General features: G+C 44.8%; 1 protein-coding gene across 1 annotated transcript in view; it reads left to right on the top strand.

Annotated features, from left to right (window-relative positions):
* The window catches only part of LOC149371467 (vasopressin V2 receptor-like), a 63,881-nt gene extending 49,449 nt beyond the window's left edge, over positions 1-14,432 (top strand). The window contains exons 3-4 of the mRNA XM_089565701.1: positions 2,211-2,552; positions 13,411-14,432. Coding sequence (XP_089421827.1) covers positions 2,211-2,552; positions 13,411-13,884 — 816 coding nt within the window. The 3' untranslated portion in view covers positions 13,885-14,432. The remainder of the gene's footprint in view (positions 1-2,210; positions 2,553-13,410) is intronic.
* The last annotated feature ends 4,986 nt before the right edge of the window (positions 14,433-19,418 follow it).

Raw genomic sequence — 19,418 nt, 5'->3', positions numbered from 1 at the left:
CCTTGGAAAACAAAAGAAAAGCTTGTCTAGCCCGATAGCCAATATCGATCTCTAAACTAACGCTGGCTGTACCTCTGATGGCACACAGGACGACCGAAGAAATGATCTAAGCTATTTCTGATGTTAGGTGTTCCTTAATCGTGAAAAATTCTTGATTTGTCAGTTACTTTCAGGAACAACTTGCAATATATTGTCTTTGTTTACTCGTTTGCTCCTAACCGCCCCTCTCTAATACCGCAGCTGTGGTCTATGCTTTAGACATCCGCCTCGTAGGCGGGAGGCGCGGAGTTTGGTCCTCAGTGCCGTGGGGTAGCCACCGGTTCCTAATGGGCACAAGTTTTTTCATGGCCTGTTTCTCGGCTCCTATGGAGTAAATGTTTTGCAAAAAAAAAATACTGGCAGTTTAGCACTGCTAGCCACGAAATATTGTGCGAAAGCAGGTTTTTGCAGGTAGACACCAACGTCACAAAGCGAACTTCCTTTCCTTTCATGACTTTTGCGCAAAGATGGAAGCTGATGAAGACGACGACGTGCAATGCCTCGAGAGTATGTTGCAGTTAAACACGAGGCGTGATCGGCTGCGGTGATAGCAAAGCGCTCTCGTGCAGTGGCCAGCGAAGCTGATCTGCTCGCCCCTCCGCGGGTTCGAAACCCAGTCATGGCAATATTCATTTCACTACTCCAATTCGGCCAAGATCACCCTCATTGAAAGTTTCGTTTAATTCTGCCATTTCCCGCATCACGTGACTAGCGTCACAAGTTTCGCCACATACCCGCATTTTCCAGGTTAGGAGGCCAATAGTGTTTTCGCATTAAAAATGTGTATTCGACGCCATCCAGTGCAGGCCGAAAATGCGTCAGCCATGGAACTCTCTCTCTCCTGCTGCCCCTGCGCCATTCGAATCAAATCACCACCATCACCTCACTAAAGTGTAATTTATATACTCGTGGAAATCCATATGTGAGCTTTGAAAGCAGAAATTTCTTTTGCATGTCTATAGTTTCCCAGAAACTCGCGATAATTCCTTCCTATTCTTTCAAAATATTATTCGTGATTAGGTTCCTTTCTTAGCTACCCGTAGGCACCGTACAATACTCGCCCGTGATTTGAGATTTCTTTTTTGTCATTTATTCAGCCTTCGTTAAAGTTATTCAACAGCCTTTTTCTTGAGCTGATTGCGCTTACGCTCACGAATGTCCTGAAAAACATGCACGAATGCATACCTTTAAACGAGTCAACTTTTTCATTTAGTGGAAGCAAAACACAATCACAGCTCCAGACTCTTTATATGGAATCATTGATTCGCAACCTATTCTGAACTTGTGCAAGCAGGCCTGAACATCGAGTTATACTTCGGTGACTGCGCTGCTAAAAGCGGCACGATAATTTCTCAAAATTCTCACGCGTAACGACAAGACCTTTGAGAGAATTTCGAATGAACCGCTGAATTCGAACCGCGTCTGAGGTGCGCTACTTACGGCCAGCTACTACTACCACGGAGAACGAATCTTTTCACGTGACACTCCAAAAGCACATCAGGAGCTAGAACCGCTTGCCACAATGCAGGGACGTCCTCCAAATGTCTTGATACTAAAGTAGCAGCATCATCACCGCCATCACCAGCCGCGGGGAACAGAAAACGTGGCGGCGTCGTGGCCCACCTCGCTAGTCGTGCATGTCGCTCGACTACAGGGCTAGCTGTTCAGGCAATGTCTGCGCTTGTCGCTATTTAAACCGTTTGTCTTGTGGGCTCGCATACTACAATCTTCTCACATGGAAGCGACAACAATGTACTCAAGATGGTGACCTGGACTTGATTCAAACACACACCCTTCTGATTAAACGATTAAAGTGGCAGTTGAAAGTGTTAATACCGAAACAGCTTGTAATAAGTACAGCCTTTGTCAAAAGTTTGGAGCCCAGGGGGTTTGCTTCTGAAGCACACTGTCTGGTTCGTAATGCATCTCCAGCGCTCCAAATTTCGTGAAGATAAGAATATTTCTGGTGCTGCCTCCTCCAATGGGTAAGACTAGCACGAATGTTGCAGGAGTCCCACTGCGAGGCTTAGAAGCAAACCCCCTGGGCTCTAAACGTTTGACAGACTGTACGTGCCAGACGTATCCGATACCTTCATACAGTTCTCGCACTATCACGACTAAATTTTTTCCAAAGCGGTGTCGTCCGTAACGAGACTGCTGGTCACTTGCAGGTGCAGACTGGAGTAACGGAGTCAGGCCGACCGCACCTGGAGTGTCTCAGCCTGGGCTACACGCGCCACTGGCAGCGGCAGCTCTATTTTTCTTGGCTCACCGTGTACATTCTGGTCGCGCCAGGCTTGCTCATCTCAGCGTGCTACCTGAGCCTGCTGAGGGTGGTCTGGGCTGCATCGGCACCTGAAAACGCCACCTGCCTCGTGGCCACGGGCGCCAAAGACAAGGAGAATGGCACCAGTGGCAAGGCCAATGGCAAGGGCCCGCCGCCGACGTTGCGTCGCTGCGCCCAGGCGCACCCGCTCCTGCCCAGGGCACGCGCAAAGACGCTCAAGCTCACGGTTAGCCTTTTGTGTTGTTCCGGTTTGGCCTTCACTCACTAGCTTTACTTAAGGTTCAGTGATATTTCGAAAACAGGCTTCAGAACTTGATTGTAGAGTCGCTGCAATAAAATCTATGGCTATGAAATTTGCTACCGATATGCTAAATGAATTCAGCTTGTATTGAAACTCATGACAAAGCTAAAATGTTGTATAGTATTCTTTATTTTTGATTTAAGGTTTTTTGGCCCCACCGCGTTGGCTCAGTGGTTACGGCGCTCGGCTGTTGTCCCGAAAGACGCGGGTTCGATACCGGCCGCGGCGGCTGAATTTCGATGGAGGCGAAATTCATAGCCTCATAGCCTCGCTTTGGGACGTTAAACCCTAATAGACAAGACCAGACCAGATTTAAGGTCTTTCTAATAATGTGGTATTTTCTTGAAGCCTACCGAATGCAAAGTTCTCAAAGTTTCTAGTATAGCAGAAACGGGTATTATACACAACTGGGGCCAAAATTATGTGATTTCAGCAAAAATAAAAATTTATTGTTTTAATTTTTCTCGATGCAATAAAATTGCCGCCCATGAACAATTCTTTTTTTCATTCATACTGACTTATGTTATTCATTCTGAGTTTGTGGCGTCATTACAACCTGTTCACCGGATTGTGAGTAAACCGCCCATCGTAGCAGGTGGCAGTTAAGACGTTGCCCGGGAATACCAACTTGGGTCGCAGAAGCCCCACCAGTGGCAGAGACTGCCATCGTAGGCGAGTGGCGCATCTATTTATCGCTGCACCACTGCGACAGGAGTGTTAAGAGGGCTACCAGATGTCTACGAACGTAAAGTCGGCAATGACCAATTGCGCATGTCATGTCGTACCCTTAATGCGGAGCTTATCTCCTCTCCGATTTTTGTCACGGCCATCAGGAAGTTATCACAGCAAACTAATTTTTATCCTAATGCCTCTGTAGTGCTGGAAGAATTATACAAATAATAGGAGATAATTCTGTACGAACCAAATACAAGTAAGAGTGCAGCCTTGTCATCTTTTTTAGAATTGTGACGAACCGCACGGGTACGCACCACGCAACATAAGACAAACATCGTTGAGGATCTCCAGGCTGAAGCGTATTTCATAAACGAGTCTCATACACAAAATGTGTTCTCCTGCAAGCGTGAGAATGCAGACTTATTCCGGCTTATTAAATCCCCAATGCAACAATCTAAAAACAAAAGGAGATTCTAATGGTCTAGGCGAATCTTGATAGAAGCGTTGGAGATATTTTAGGCTCCAGCTGAGCATGGAACTGTTTTCAGAATTTCAGCGTAAACAGCTTCCGCTTTACAATCAGAGTAAAAGACAACTGCACCACTCATCGACAGTCTAGTATTCTGGATTACTCGAGCTTTTCGTTTTTCAGGCATGCTTCGATATGTGGTGACGAGCGTTTGATGTATAGTGTATTTTGTAGGATTATTGCAGTTACTGGGAAGTTCACCTCTCTCTTTGTATAACATAAAGAATCACCACTCAGAATCTAGTGCATTTAAATGCGTTCGGCTAAAAAATACATTTATGTATTCTCAAGTCCTGCCCCTGACGTCACACCAAGGCGTGGATTACTTGAGGCATGAAGAAATAGGTAAATGGATGTGATTCGTTTCGCTGAAGTTACTATCACTGAGTCCATTGTCCGGGAAGATTGCTAGTGTTTGTGCAGAGGATATAAAGAGAAACGAAGATATTGTAAGAAGCGTGCATAAAAAAGCAAGCTTGCGAAAACTATTCCTTCTTCACCTGAGGGAAGCGGGAGGGTTTATACTGGCCTATATATGTATTCCAAAACACTATAATACAGACGGTTGGTTTGGTTTGGTTTGGTTTGGTTTTGTTTTGTTTGGTTTATGGGGGTCCCAAAGCGACTAAGGCTATGAGAGACGCCGTAGTGGAGGGCTCCGGAAATTTCGACCACCTGGGGTTCTTTAACGTGCACTGACATCGCACAGTACACGGGCCTCTAGAATTTCGCCTCCATTGAAGTTCGACCACCGCGGACGGGGCGGAACCCGCGTCCTTCGGGTCAGCGTCTTTCGGGCACTCACTGATAGGAATATCATCTACATTTGTTTACGCCGCTGTTTTGAGCAACCCGACGCAAGCCTGGCAATTACCGCTCTAGGCTTTCCTTTCTTTTCCTAAAGAAGAGACGGGAACAAGCTGTAGCGTAAAAAGTACCTCACCCCGTCGACAACCATCTTTGAGCACTTGCATATCTGTGCGGTTAAGTGGCATAAAGATTATCAGAACGGGAAGAGTTGCCTGTATTACGATCGTGTTGTAAAAAAAACAAATCATTTCTTACTCCTTAAGCCTTAGACCACACCGCACTCGTTTTGCGGCAACTTTGTGTTTTTAGCTTTTTTGCGCGTGCACCACTCAGAAACTCTTGCAAAAGGCGGTAGTTACAAGAAACTTCCGAAATAAAGGCCTTCAGGCTCAGAGCATTCCCGACAAAATTGGTGGCCGTTTTCTACTTTTTTGCGGCATACTCCACTAATACTGGTGTTCGTCTACATACAAACTTAAGCCTTAGAAAGGTTCCAAGTAAACAAACACGTTTATCTGACGCGCTAAATTACGAACCTTACTTCGCGAAAACTCGCAGCAAACAAATTATGGCAACCTGCAATTGGGAGCCAGCCAAGTGTCTAATTAGATGTTTCATCGAGTCAAAATTTTATTTCCACTCAATCGATTTTTAAAAATCACAAATAAAACTGCTACTACGCTGGAAAACGAAAAAAAAGCAATATACAGCGAAACAAGAATGCACACAAGAAACAGCCAGATTCATAAAGCAAAACTATGCAACAAAACTACGCGAATTTATATTTACCGCGCTCAACTTAGGAGTCACTATTATACGGTGACCACTGGTTATTAAAATGCTACTATCACACAGAGTCTTAGTGAAGTATGCATGGGTCCTCTATGGCTGCCAATTCGTGAACAGTGCGATGCGCAGGGCAGCTGCACCAAGCAGAAAGTCAGGTTTTGCTGCCAAGGGGCTTCGGATATGAGGAACAGCGTTTTATAATCGAAAATCAATGCCTCCTTTTTTTCTAGCTTCATAAATGTTCGTACGCCTGGCGTCATAATTATCTACACCCAGCGCCGCCACCTTCAAAAAGAGCTAAACTAGTGGATATCGGTTAGCATCAGACCATATATCTATAGAACTTTAAACAAGCACTCTCTTTTTACTTTATTCTATAGACTGTCAGAATCGTTTGATGAATTGCAGCAGCAGCGCATTCGAGTGTTGACGAGCCATCATCATTAAAGACATGCGCTGCGAAAAAGCCTCAGCAGCTTTACCAATATTTCTTAAAACTTTTCTCGTTAAGCTTTCAAACGTTTTCGGAAGATACAAGCAATTGATGGCCGCATCTTTTGTTTTTAGTAAAAATATATGAATGCGCTTCCTGGTAGCTGTTCCCAAGTCTAACGCAAGCGCTGATAGGACCGCATGAACCTCTGTAAGCGGCCGAACATTCTTGCATTCAGCTTATTTCCCAAATTTTCTTAAAATTCGAAACAAGAAACTTTAAAGACAGCTGCAATGCATAGGAGGTTTTTGCATATCTTTCCTTTTTTTTTTTGTTCTTCGTTTGTTCTCGACTCTTTATTTAAAAACGTTTTGCGCTTTGCTACGCAGTTGAAGCGCAAGTTTGTAAAGCTCACACCACCTAATAACAGCCACTCGCCATTGTACAAGTTCGCAGCGAATTTCTCAGAATTCAAAATAAAAGTCCACAAATAAAGCTTAATTTCTTTGCATTTTAACTGCACACTGCACCTTGCAACCTCAGACAGCGTCTCAGGGGAGCAATAAAATTAAGTTCTTCGTTGGCTTCATGTTCCGAAAACTCCTGTTGGCAGGTTTATGCCGATTATGGCATTGGCATGCTATACTGGGCATTGTCACTCTTTATTACAGCCATATGCCACATTGTAACCACTGCCGGCTAGCTTAACTAACCTAAGGTAATCAAAGTTTTGCTGAAACTTTTCTCGAGGGGTTTGATTGGAATTGAAGAAAGCAAAGCTAACTATACATGCACTGAGAAAGGGTTCATTCAGGCAGCATTAGGAGGGACTCAATGAAAACCCGTGACCATTCTAGCCAAACTGCAAGTATGCGCCCAGTAATGAGACAGGCTGGTTCACCAGTCATAGTCGTTACAGTGCATGCAATGCAAGCCATTACTCAACAGAAATCGTGAGTAGCGAATATTTAGCCAAGTAACTAATACTATAATTTTATTACAATCTCTGGCACCCGGTAAGAGCAGGGAAAATTGGAAAGTGCGAAATGCTTTTTCTTCCCAAAGCAGATGATAGAATTACCGGCATCGCCGCAACATGTTCAAACCTTCGCCGACGAGTCTCTTGAATTCTGGGATACAGTTTCAACGTTGCGTGTGGTCATCTCAACTAATGTATTCATGAGAACAAGAAAAGCGCCGCAATGCAGTCGGATTAAAGACAAAACGGCATTCTGAACGACCAAGTGGAGGCACTGAAACACGCCGCTGAAGTGATAAAAACACTTGTGCGTTTTTGTTTGAAAACAGCATTCAGAGTTACCACATGGAGGCACAGAAACAGAACAGTGAAGCGGTAAAAAACGTTTGCATTTTTGTTTAAAAAAGCTTAGGAATGACCACATGGAAGAATGATACGCGCGAGTGAAGTGCGTTTTTGTTTTTGTTCACTTCAGTTTATTCTATTCCCTCTATAAGTAAAGATTTTCCGCTCTGTTACTTCATAATGGCCGTTTCGAATAAGCAGTTCTTTGAATAAACATAAGAGCGTATTGTCAGAACTGCGTTTATTAATGAAATGCTGTTTAACATTTCGAATTAAAACATATTTTTTCGGCTATATAGCATATCCGGCATCAAGAGAACGGATTCTTTAGTTCTCCAACGAAACACTCCAATGGTTAACTCTTTTAGCGCATTTGCAACATTTCTCACAACTGTCAAAATAGTCCGAAACTTCCATAAATAAATACCGAGACTCGTGAAATGAACACCGAAAGGTTTGTGGACTCATTTGTTTTCGAAGTTGCACATGACGCCAGAAATTCAGAAACAAATTCACGAGTGGTTTATCTTGGATCTAATCAGAAATATCGTCCGCTAGAACAGTTAGCCCTGGTTTTGAATGGCTGATCTTGACTTTCTAGGGTGTTGCTAGATATGAACTTGCTTACCTTGGTTTATACTGGGTGTCCACGCTAACTTTAGCCAAGGGTTAAAAAAATAAAACATTTGAGGTAGGCCAGGGAAACAATTTACATACATCTACCAACCGGCTTGCGCATCATAGGCAAATTTTTGTTTTTGCAATTAATTAATTAGCAATTAAGATAGTTTTTCTCAATACGTAAATATTGACTTTAGACAGCAAATGTGAATATCAAAGTTGGAGAGCACCTTCAGAAACCCCCATCCCATTTATTTGCGGTAAAGAAAACCTCATGTGTATCCTTTTTTCGAGCTCCAAAGAAAGCCCGCGAAATACAAAAAAAAAATCACGTGGCTAGCGCATACGCGCGCCACGATTGTGCTGCTCTCAACCGTGGCTTGAGTGAATGAAATCAGCTGCTGGCAAGGCGCGACGACCTCAATGCGCCGAGAGGCCGATATGTCAATGGTGGTTGCGGCACCCGCGCGAGCCGCGGGGGGAGGGGGGTGTGTTGGCTGCGGCGAAAGAAAAAAAAAAAGCAGCTATAGCCTAGTGGTCTAAAAAAAAACTGCCTGGGAAGACTAAAGTGCTAGCTCACCGAAACCGAAACGAGCCCCTATCCCGTATTTATCAGGGATCTGCGAGGCGCTGGCGCGGATGTTCCGCAAGCACGGCGTCCATGTGGCACATGTACCAACAAGCAAGATAAGGAATGAGCTGGTAAAGGTGAAAGACCAGCTCCCTCGGGCCAAGTTTCCCGACGTGGTTTACAAAATCGCCTGCGCCGACTGTTCATCAGTTTACATAGGCGAAACGAAAGTTCTCACGAGACGCCTGAAAGAACGCGAGAACGCCTGAAGTACAACGTACGAAAGGGAAAAGTGACAACGAACGCAATCGCGGAGAATGCGCAAGAGACTGGCCACGAAATCAACTGCGACGAAACAGATATAGTGACAACAGAAAAGAATATATCAGCCCGCCGAAATCTCGAGTCACTAATCATCCAGACTACGCCTAACACTATAAATAAGAATTATGGTACATTGCATCCTATCTGCGCTAAATGTCTGAAAACAATACTAACCGCCACAAAAAGCCCGGGACGTCCAGCCGGTTGCTCATTGTGAAAAAGAGAGCCGTAGCGCTCCCGAAACGTCATTTGTGTTTGACCATGGTCAGTGACCAGTGAATCTCATCAAGCCATGATTCCTGACCAGACGGTAAGCCGTCGAACCCTCGACTACACCACATGAGTTCCTCGACACTGGATGTCCTACTGCCGACGTATAGCTCGGGGTGCATGTGCTTCTTGACTGGCACGACTCTGATCTCAGCTACGAGTGTGGATGGGATGTCGTTGCTCCTCTTCCGCAACGGAGTGGTCGAGTCCGGGTCGGTTCTAAAGTCTATGAAACGGCAAAAGTGGCCGGAGCAAGAAAAGCGCAGTGCATACTGGGAGATTTTTTAAAAACTTTGTCGTGGCTTTTGGCCATTAAATTTAAAAAATGGCTGAGGCTTAACTTGGTTAAGCCTGGAGAATGCGAAGCATCATCGTGTCGCGTAATTTGGAGGCGCACAACCACAGCGACGGCGCGAGGTGGGCCCCCGTTTCTCCACTGTCGTGACGTCATCGTGTCACGTGGTGTGACGTCATGTATCACGTGATTTGGAGGCGCACAACCACGGTGAAAGGCTGAAGTGGTAGCTAAAGTAGTATGCTTCGCATAAAAACACGATTGCTTTTTCAGGAGCGGAAATGCCGCAGTTACTGTCTCACATCTTAGTGGACACCCGAACAGCGCCGTAAGGGAAGGGATACAAGAGGGAGTGGAAGAAGAAAGGAGAAAAGAGGTGCCGTAGTGGATTAGAAATATTATAGCGCAAACAAAGACACGGACAAAAAAGAGATGAAACACAGCGCTTGTGTGTGTGTTTCCTCTCTTTTTTGTCCGTGTCTTTGTTTGCGCTATAATATTTCTAATTCAATATGAACTACCAACTCGCCCAACAGGAAGTTTTAATGCCGTAGTGGAGAGCTCCGGAATAATTTCGACTATCTGGCTATCTTTACCGCGCACTAACATCGCACAGCACGCGGGCACTTTTTGCATTTTGCCTCCATCGAAACGCGGCCGCCACGGCCGGGTTCAAACTCGGGAACTCCGGCTCATTTGCCGAACGCCCTAACCGTCGAGCCACAGCAGTGGGCACAGTGCTTAAATATACCGCTTCAAATGTGCCCTATCTAACATTCTTATAAGAGGACAATACTCCACGGAATTTCAAATTTTGCCAGCCATCTTTTCACAGCCATTTAAAAAAATTTTCTATCCACCTGCTGCGTTGGCTAGAAGGAAGATTCTCGAAACGACGGCATCACGGATTCGTGCATAAGTTTCACTTTTGAGCAACCAATGTAAATCGCTTGACATTTTGTTCGACATAGACGCACAATTTTTTTCTGAACAATCTCACTACCAGGAAACAAGAATTCGCATTGGCTCCATTCTCGGTTTGCTCTAGCGGATATCCTTTGGTCGTGACGGTGACACCACGAAAAATTCAAAAACTCGTCCCACCACATTGTGGTCTACTGCAAGCACCCTAAATTGATTTCTAGTGAATATTCTACTAAATATTTCGGGCTCACCTGTGCCTGAAAACTAGTCTCAGTGTTCCGGGATATTTTTAGAAAGCACCACATTAGCAAACTACTAACCTCCATAGAATACGAAACGCCAACTATAAAACCACGCCACGTACCTGGAAGGTTCGTATGAGTTCCCTTGCCGTAATTTTTGTCAGGATACAGCCCTAAATAGCCCACCAGCAGTACTTTAGTTTTTTGCGGAGGAGTGCACCGCAGTAGGGCCGATTTCCAGGGCTGCAGTATGGCCCGTTTCCGCTTCCTGTATTATGCTGCCGCATAAAACAGGAACGCTTGTTTCCTTCATTGCTAAGAAATACTACCGAATTCTTGGAGACAAAAAAAAACTTTCCCGCGTGGTTTACAAGCAAGCAGCTGGCTAAACTCTCGCTGTCCGCTTTTCTTTGTCATCTTTTGCCTTTTATCCCGGTAAAGAGTATCCATCAAGACATATCATCGATTCCGTCCTTGTCGGCCTTTTTTTTTTTCTCTGTCTGGCTTTTGTCGTTTTTATCGAAGTTCAAAACTTTTCAGTGGGTTTTCGATGCTTTCTATAGGCATCTCAAAACTGTCGAACGTGCCTAGACGTCTCTTAGCGGGTTCCAAACAAAATGCCATTGTCGTTGCAGCAAGTCTGGAGCCTTTCTTCGCAGTGGGATTGGAACGTGCGTGGCATTTTCCACATTTATCATAAATGCCAATTCCTTCTCACAAAGCCAGGAACATGTATATAAGGTCAGAATCACACATCCATTAGGATAAAAAAAGTCGCGCTATTTATTTATTTCTTACACTCCTATAGCAGTAGTCTGCCAAGTGCCATAATCCTACGTATTTGTCTTCCGAAATGTCGCTGACGCCCGCCGAAATCTGAAAACATTTATGGCTTACAGCTATATCCTAACCTTGGTACTTGCAGAAAACGTTTAATACATTATTTTTTGCTCGACCCATTGGTACTCAGCAGTTTTAGACCATTCCTTGCTAGGTCTGCCCTGCATTACTTTGGTCTGTAAATACGCGAATGAAAAATGATATTCAGAATTGCGGTTAGGATAGTTTCCAAAACGCGTACCTCATTTCTACCACTCCTTTTCGTTATTTACGAGCTTCATGCGGTATGTGTCCTTAAGCTACAGAGAAAATCACGATGTTTTTATTGTAATGCAAATGTTAAAAGTTAGCTATGGACTTAATTTCATCAATATAACCACGATACAGTGCACTTTCGAGTCGCACATTTAACAATGACGCCTTAATAACAACTAGGAGGGTGTAATTTTCTTAGTAATTTGGAATTCTTTTTCTGCTGCAACGTCGTCAGAAAAAAAACGAGCCCAGCATAAATTATTTTCTATAGCTCATGATTGATATTTGACGAACGGTATTTCTCCGATTATGATTCAATGATTTATCATCAGCATCTTATCTCTGTGGAAGCGCGCAGAGAAAAGCGGCAGATGATATTGCTTTCCTTTGTAAGGTGCTGCAGAGTAACACTGATTGTGCTGAAATGCTATCAGCAGCTTTTGTCAAACTTCCGTCAAGTACAAGCTTAAGATTACAAATGGATTTTTATTTTACTCGCACTGACCATGTTAGTGCCAGCAACAAACTTAAGTACACAGATTGCGATTTTTTTTTACCCAGTTTGTCATTGGGGTGTTCTTCTCATTTGCATTAATGTTTGTTTTATGTACCGGTGCAAGACATGAGCCTCTGATGTTATTACTTTTCCATTTTCCGTCTTTCTATCCTTTTCAAACTATGTCCACTGGGTCATTTATCTTCTTGCGTGTATTCCAGCGGTCCTCTTGTAACGTTCACCGGTCTTGTAGGCTGCATGCTAATGGCGGGCCGTGAAAAAGGCAAAAAGATAATAAAAATTAACGAAAAGAAAGATTTCGGGCAAACTATGATTAGAAGGGCCTTTTAATGAAGAGGGTTCAGTGATGCGCTCTTAATTAAAATTATCCATTGCTTAACCCTTACAATATATGAACCGCCTGCCTTCACTCATAGAATGTAAGCCTTTCTGTTGTTCATAATTCGTTTCAAAAAAGCGTGAAACCCGTGTATGGGCTGTGCGGTTTCGGACAGAAAATGAAAAAAACACTAGAAATAGTAAAGCCTATGAATTTCGGCCTAAAGCGCTTCTTTCAACTACATCGTCATATAATCCCTTCTACTTTACTTAATTTAGATTATCTTTGAAGCAGTATTAAGTTAATGAGCTCCAAACGCCGCAGCAGAACAATCATTTTTATTTTTTTGAAAAACGTGCGTATCTGAAAAAAAGAAAAATGTATTCCTTTTGTATCGTTAGCATGGAACATATGTATCACTAGAACGGAAGCTTTGTGAATAGCATATATGTGCCAAAATTTAACGTTGCAATGTGTTTGATTTGCTTCCAGGAAAACGTTTCAAATACGCGCAGATTTAGGCATCATTAAAAGGGCGAAATTCCTCTTTATTTAGTATTACGTGTATACTAATATACTACTGTCAGCCCGCTGGCTGCAGCACTAAACATCGGGCTCAGGCTGGCTGGGAAACCTGAAATATATGCCTAATTCCTGCCGTGCATTTCTGCCATTTTTGCAGCACAAAATTTTACTTTCTTTTAGCCTGAGACTTTCATGCAGCTTACTCGTATTTTTATTTGACTTGCTGCTTAAATCTTTTTAACACTGATACGGTCAGGGTGAATAATAGTATTATGCATATGGTAAAATTATTTTAATGCTGAAAGGATCATGGTCTCCTATGAGCGATAGCTTAAAGGGCAAATTAAACAAAATTCCAATAATATTAAGGCGATTATTGCTTGCAAACAAAATCATTCACATGTGCGTTATTCGGCAATGCCCTCTTGCAACATTCTGTCCCTTCCGTTAAACTTCCCGTACATATTGAGCTTCGTGTGCGAATGCATGGCGTAAATGAGTGTCTTTCCGCGCCTCGCAGGTGTGCATCATAGCCAGCTTCATGCTCTGCTGGATACCGTACTTCACCGTGCACAACGTGCGCATCCACAGCCACTACTGCATCAAGGTCCCGCGAGCCGTCATCGTGTTCGCCGAGACGGTAGCGCTGCTCAACAGTGCGATGAACCCCATCTTTTACGGGCTCTTCAACGTGCACATCCGTCGAGGTCTGCGCGACATCATGTCCAGGGCGAGTTCCAGCAGCCGCAGCCGCAGTTTCTACGGCCGTGACTCGACGGTGCGGCAGCGTGGTACCGCCACGGCCCACGTCGTGGCGCTGACCACAAGCACCTGCGCTCCCGATGCCAGCTCTATGGCCAGCCCCGCGCTCAGTAACGGCCGCTGGATGCTGCAACACCAGCAGCAGCAGCAACACAGCCTACAGTCCAGCACCATCGAGGTAGTGCCCTTGGTGGCGATCAACGGAGATGTTACGGCAGCCTCTGAAGTGTGACCTGTTCTGAACATGTGTTCCGAGGAAGCCTGCAAGTGTCTGTGATAAGAGAAGCTCACTGTGTTAGCTCCTTTTTAAAGACTAATATTTGAGTGTTCTCGCCGATTCAACGAGGAGAGTCCAGTGCTTGAGCAAAAGCTGTTCTACTTCTTTGCAGTGATCTTCAAGCATTGTGGAGATGTATCAAGTACCATGGACACACTTGCGTCTCTCCAAGTTTCCCAAGACTAGGTGTGTATACACACACCTAGCTCTCATTGACGTTAACATCAATGATACCTCGCCAAGAAGACCGCGAGTAGTCCGCGGCAAGGCAGTGAAAGTGGCCAGTGTGGTTGCCTCCTCTTCATCGTGAGTGTGGCGTGAACGCAGCGTTCTCGCGTTAGAGCACAGGGCGTCAATTGCAAGCTCACGCAAACTTTACGATGTTTTAAGCGAAGTGAATGTTTGTGCAAATTCCCAGTGCGTGCGTTTTGAAAGTGATTTAAAAATGACAGGTGTGTGAAGAGAGAACCGTCGCCAGTTAAATCCCCCTAACTTGCTCAATAAAGTACTAGGACAGTAAAAGTGGCCCTCGTGAAGCATTTGTCCCTCTTTATCTATAGCAGAGCAGCTTGTTTGCCATCAGCCTGTTCACACTAAGTGTTACGGCTACTAGCAGCAAGTCTGCAGCTTCGCTTAGGCTTTACCACACTACATTCGGTGGTGTAGTCATAAATTTGATTCTGATTATTGTGAAAAAACGTTATCACGGTAGGAAAAGTTATGGTAGTCACTGCTGGAAATCTCTTTGATGAGGTTCAAATACGGCGACAACTTTTAGAGACCGCACAGTTTTGTTGCTCCGTAATGCTGGTGATCTCTCAGGACGCCAAAGCTAAGATTATCTGATATTCGCAGGCGGCACACACCACAACTATACACCGCATATGTTTCAACTCCCTAACCAAAGCAGAGCTCTACTGAAGTACAGTTAATTTTCTTACGTGCGCAGAATCTTTCTGGTTCTAGAAGAGTTGAGCATGACTGCTGAAACAAAGCATGAATGAAATGAATGCGCACACCGCTGAACCCATCTGGATGTCTGTCAGCTAGATCAGTTACTAACTCCAATGTCTTTTGTTACACTGCAGATTCGCGCCACCGCGGTGGTTTAGTGGCTATGGCGCTCATCTGCTGACCCGAAAGACGAGGGTTCGATCCCGGCCGCGACGGTCGAATTTCGATGGAGGTGAAATTTTAGAGGCCCGTGTACTGTGCGATGTCACGGCGCGTTAAAAAATTCCAGGTGGCTGAAATTTCCGCAGCCCTTCACTACCGCGTCTCTCATAGCCTGAGTTGTTTTTGGGACGTTAAGTGCCAATAGACCAACATCGAAGATTAACTTCAAGTAGACCGCTGTGGGCACCAATTCTCTCATCTGTATACCCTAACCAGTGCCAGTTAATAGAGTAAATTGCTGCCCGCTTGGAACACTGATTGCCACGTTTTTAGCGAAACATTACTAGTCCATGTGAAAGAAATGATTTTGCGATGCCGAAATATCGTTGCATACAAAGCTTGTTTGGTAGCGACACTGTGTTCCGCGTCTGACTGAGTGACTTCCTTCTTCCCTGGTACGTGCGAAGAAGCAGTCGTAAAGCATCTGTAGGATACTTCTTGACTGCAGCAGCTGGCACTGCCTGCACAGGATTCTGAGGGTGACATGCCCATAAACCTTATCACCTACTTCGCCCCCGTATTATTGGGATCAGTCTAATCCAGCTCAACTTCAGCCACGGATAGAATATGACCGATGATAATTTCTAGTTATTAATGCAACGGCATTACGCCCATGTCTGGAGAGAGGGAAGTGACGTCACCAGACAAAAATGATGTCGCTTCTGGTAAAGGCATTAATAGCTGCTAATGCTTTTGCATTGCCAACACATAATAGCATTAACTAAACGTCCGTGTGAATTTTTGTCAGACACACATGTTTCGTTAAACATTCGTTGACGTTTTCAGTGATCAGAATGAGAGCGAACTCTCTAATCAACCCAGGCAGAGTTTGGCTTTCAAACCTCCCAAGTAACCAAAGCTGCTTGATTATGCTGAGGGCAAATTTTAACCCAGTAGCGTTAAGGCGCCCGTTCTGAAGAAAAAAACAATGGCTTAGCTCAAGGTATGGTATATCCCTGCTTATGTCCAGTTATCGTCATGGCTACTCGGCTCTCCTCGGTCGGAGGCGAGCGGCGTCTGCTCCGCGGTCGGCGCGGCGCACCAGCTGCGCGGCTCTGACGTCACTCGGCTCGTCGCGCATGCGCAAAACTGCCTACCAACAGCCACAGCGAAACGGCGTGACTGCGGGTAATGTAGCTCTCGCTACAAAATCTGGTGTCGGCGTCGTCGTTGCCGTTGTGAGCGAAAAATTCCCGGAGAAGCAACCAAGGTGGGCCACCTAGCTCGTGTGACCTAATGGCGCCGACCCAGCCTGCCCACCGGACTGCGAGCAAACTGACCATTGTGGCGGATGGCAATTAAATTAATGGTTGGTCCTGAGTGGTTGTTCGGGAAGAGCAACCTCGCTAGCGCAAGCCCCGCCGATGGCAGAACCTGCCATCTCTCGGGGCAGTGGCGCATTTCTTAACCGTTACAACACTAAGCCAAGAGTTGCATAAGGAATCCTAGGTGTCTATGAAAGTAAAGTAGACAATGTCCAATTCTGCATATATCAGCATTCACCCAACAACGCTGCCGTGTCACACCCTTGAGGTGCAGCTGAAGTGTACCGTCCAACTATTCTTGCAAACAGAGAGAGAAAGAGAGATTAATTAGCAGGAGCCGAATGGTTGGGGCCTCTAGTCCAGGGCCCCACTGGAAGCAGCTGACTTGCGGCCAGGCTTGCTGGTCGAGGTTGTCGCTGGTCAGGGCTTCCTCTCGCTGATCGTGAGAGGAGACGTCATTCTGCAGCTGGTGTGGCACAACCAATTTTCTTTTCGGGTGCTTTCTGAGCTTTCCGAAGATAGGATTTCCAGGAGCGGTACCTTCCCAGACACGTCGTGTGCATCTATTCATATATAGAAATTCAATTATATATCAGCAGGCGTTTGTGGTGGTAACGAATTTGTTTAATTTTTCTAAAGCCAACTTGCTGCTGCCCTTTTTTCAGATTTCTTTTCTACAAACATGGCAACACTGAGGCGAATTTAAAAAATATAATCACAAGCTTTAAAGTGAACCTTATAATACTCAAGATAATTCTGTTTTAAAATCAATAAGATAGCGAAATCTGCGTGAAATAATCCGAGCACACCATCAATCCCAAGTAATGTTAACGAAAAACAATAACAATAAGTGCAAGAGACGTTCATCGAACTACCAAATCAAGTGCTAAACGCGTCACACCTTAGATCGAGGTGAGGAGCTTTTCTGTTTTGTTAAATATTATTCGTCAATCTCCAGCAGTACCTCTTAAATTAAATTAAAGCCCGCAGTTTCACAGCAACCACGATGCGAACATAAGATAAAATTTTACTGGGTGTTGGGCATTATCTATCGAAGCACGAACGCTTCGAACATTTTTTTTTTTCTTTCCGTGTGTTGATAGGAACGCTGTGGTTTGGACTGCAGACGTAATCCCTGGAGTTTTAACAGGAAGCCCAGCGCGACAGTTTTCACGGAAGCGTTGATCTCTCAAGCGAAATTGAGAGATAGTGGCTGTACACTATTCATCTTCAGAGCATTCAGCCTTTTCCCACAGGGATGCGTTTTGCTGCGATTTTTCATTTTACTGAAAATAATATCGAACTTTGGTTGTTGTTGCGGGCTGTAACTTCAAGGTGAAAATCAATGTCCTTTGTTCTGGAATCTGGGTAAGTAGCGGCAACAACAGTATTGTCGCAAGAAAATGACGGTGTAGCGCGGTACGCTGGACTGGACATTCTTATGTCTGACGAGACCACTGTGTCAAAAAAGTGCAGAGGAGACAGCTACGAGCGCAAGGTAATTAAATTTTTATTTCGTTGTTAATGAATTTCTGAGTTTTACAATTAGTCACCTTCCTTTTTCTTGTCAGTTTCCCTTTCGTAAACTAAACAACAAAACGTGCAAAGTAAAGCTTGCAGTAAACTACCGACGCCTTGTCTCTACAGGCAAGAAGCCTCGTGGCACAATGCTTGAGCCGTCTTTTGCAAGAATAGATAAATATATACGGCACTTTCCCTAGGGTCAATGTCGTCAGCGTCACCATCGTTATACCGGGTGCTTTAGTGAGCATGTTAGAAACTTCCTATAAATAGAGTGGTTCAAATACGAAAAGAAGCCTTTACAAGAATGAATTGCAACCTTTGGCTGATATTAGTTGCATTCAAAATTGCACTAATAATCTAGCTGAACAATTAAAATTAGTACATAATTTTAATTAGCAGGACAGGGTTAATTGGAGAGACATGGGAGAGGCCTTTACCCTTCAGTGGGCATAGTCAGGCTGATTATGATGATGATGATGAATTTTAATTAGCGTAGTATTCTGGCTAGTGCCAGTGGCGCCTTCGTAGCCACATACAATAAGATGGCATATCATTTTTAGTGCACTGGCATTTATAGCGGCCATTCCCCGCAATTAGCCATTGTGTGTTAGTTTCTTCGCCTGCCCGCCTTCCCGTCCGCCCGCCCGTCCGCCCGCTCGCCCGCCCACCTGCCCGCCCGCCCACCTGTTTGCCCGCCCGCCCGCCTGCCTGCCCGCCCGCTTGTTCGCCCACCCGCAAACACAGCATCCGCCCCACATGCGTCGCAGTGTTTGCAGCGCCTAATTCAAGCTGCCAGTGCTTTTCTGCCGCGGCATGAACTTCCTTTTTCTTGGTCGCTCTCAGAACAGAAATGTCGGCCATGTACTTGGCAACGATCTTACTTTTCTCTGGCACCAACGGTAGGAAAAATAAACGGCATGGCACGGTAAACAGCGCAAGCAGTTTGAAATGGGGGTCGTATGCCTCGTAGCATGTCACCGGGTGATGATGTGTTTGCACTGAATTTCCTGCGCGCCTGATTAGGTCAGTTTCGATTTTGTTAGGAAAGAAGGGCCGTATTTTCTCGCGCTGCACGGTTTTAGAGAATCATAGTAATAGAGAAGAGTAGTTTCTTGGCCCATTTGGTGCGTTGTTCCGCGGAAAAAAAGAACTGCGGAAAATTGCGCGTTCATAAGAGGAGCAGACAAGATGGCACTGAAAACACTGCAAACTTTTAGTCGGCAAAAATTGTCAAAATAAAGCCTTGCGCAGGTGCGCGTAAGCAACAACAATGCTGACAAAAAAAAACATTTGAAACTGTAGGTGCAGCCATCTTGCACATTACTAACTACGTGCCATTCATGAATTTGTATTCTCTTGCAGTAAAAAACCGGATCACATTTTCCAGGATTCAAGAACTAATATGCCATTACCCTATCTATGGCTATCAACTCACCTTTGGCACTTATCAGCAGAGACTGTAAGAATTAAAAAGGTGATTTGAAACGATTAACAAAGAACCTAATTATGACGATTTTCAAAATA

Source organism: Amblyomma mixtum, chromosome 1 (genome assembly GCF_055824585.1).
Source record: "Amblyomma mixtum isolate Tamu chromosome 1, ASM5582458v1, whole genome shotgun sequence".
NCBI classification, from domain to species: Eukaryota; Metazoa; Arthropoda; class Arachnida; order Ixodida; family Ixodidae; genus Amblyomma; species Amblyomma mixtum.
This window is presented reverse-complemented; position numbering and strand designations above follow the sequence as displayed.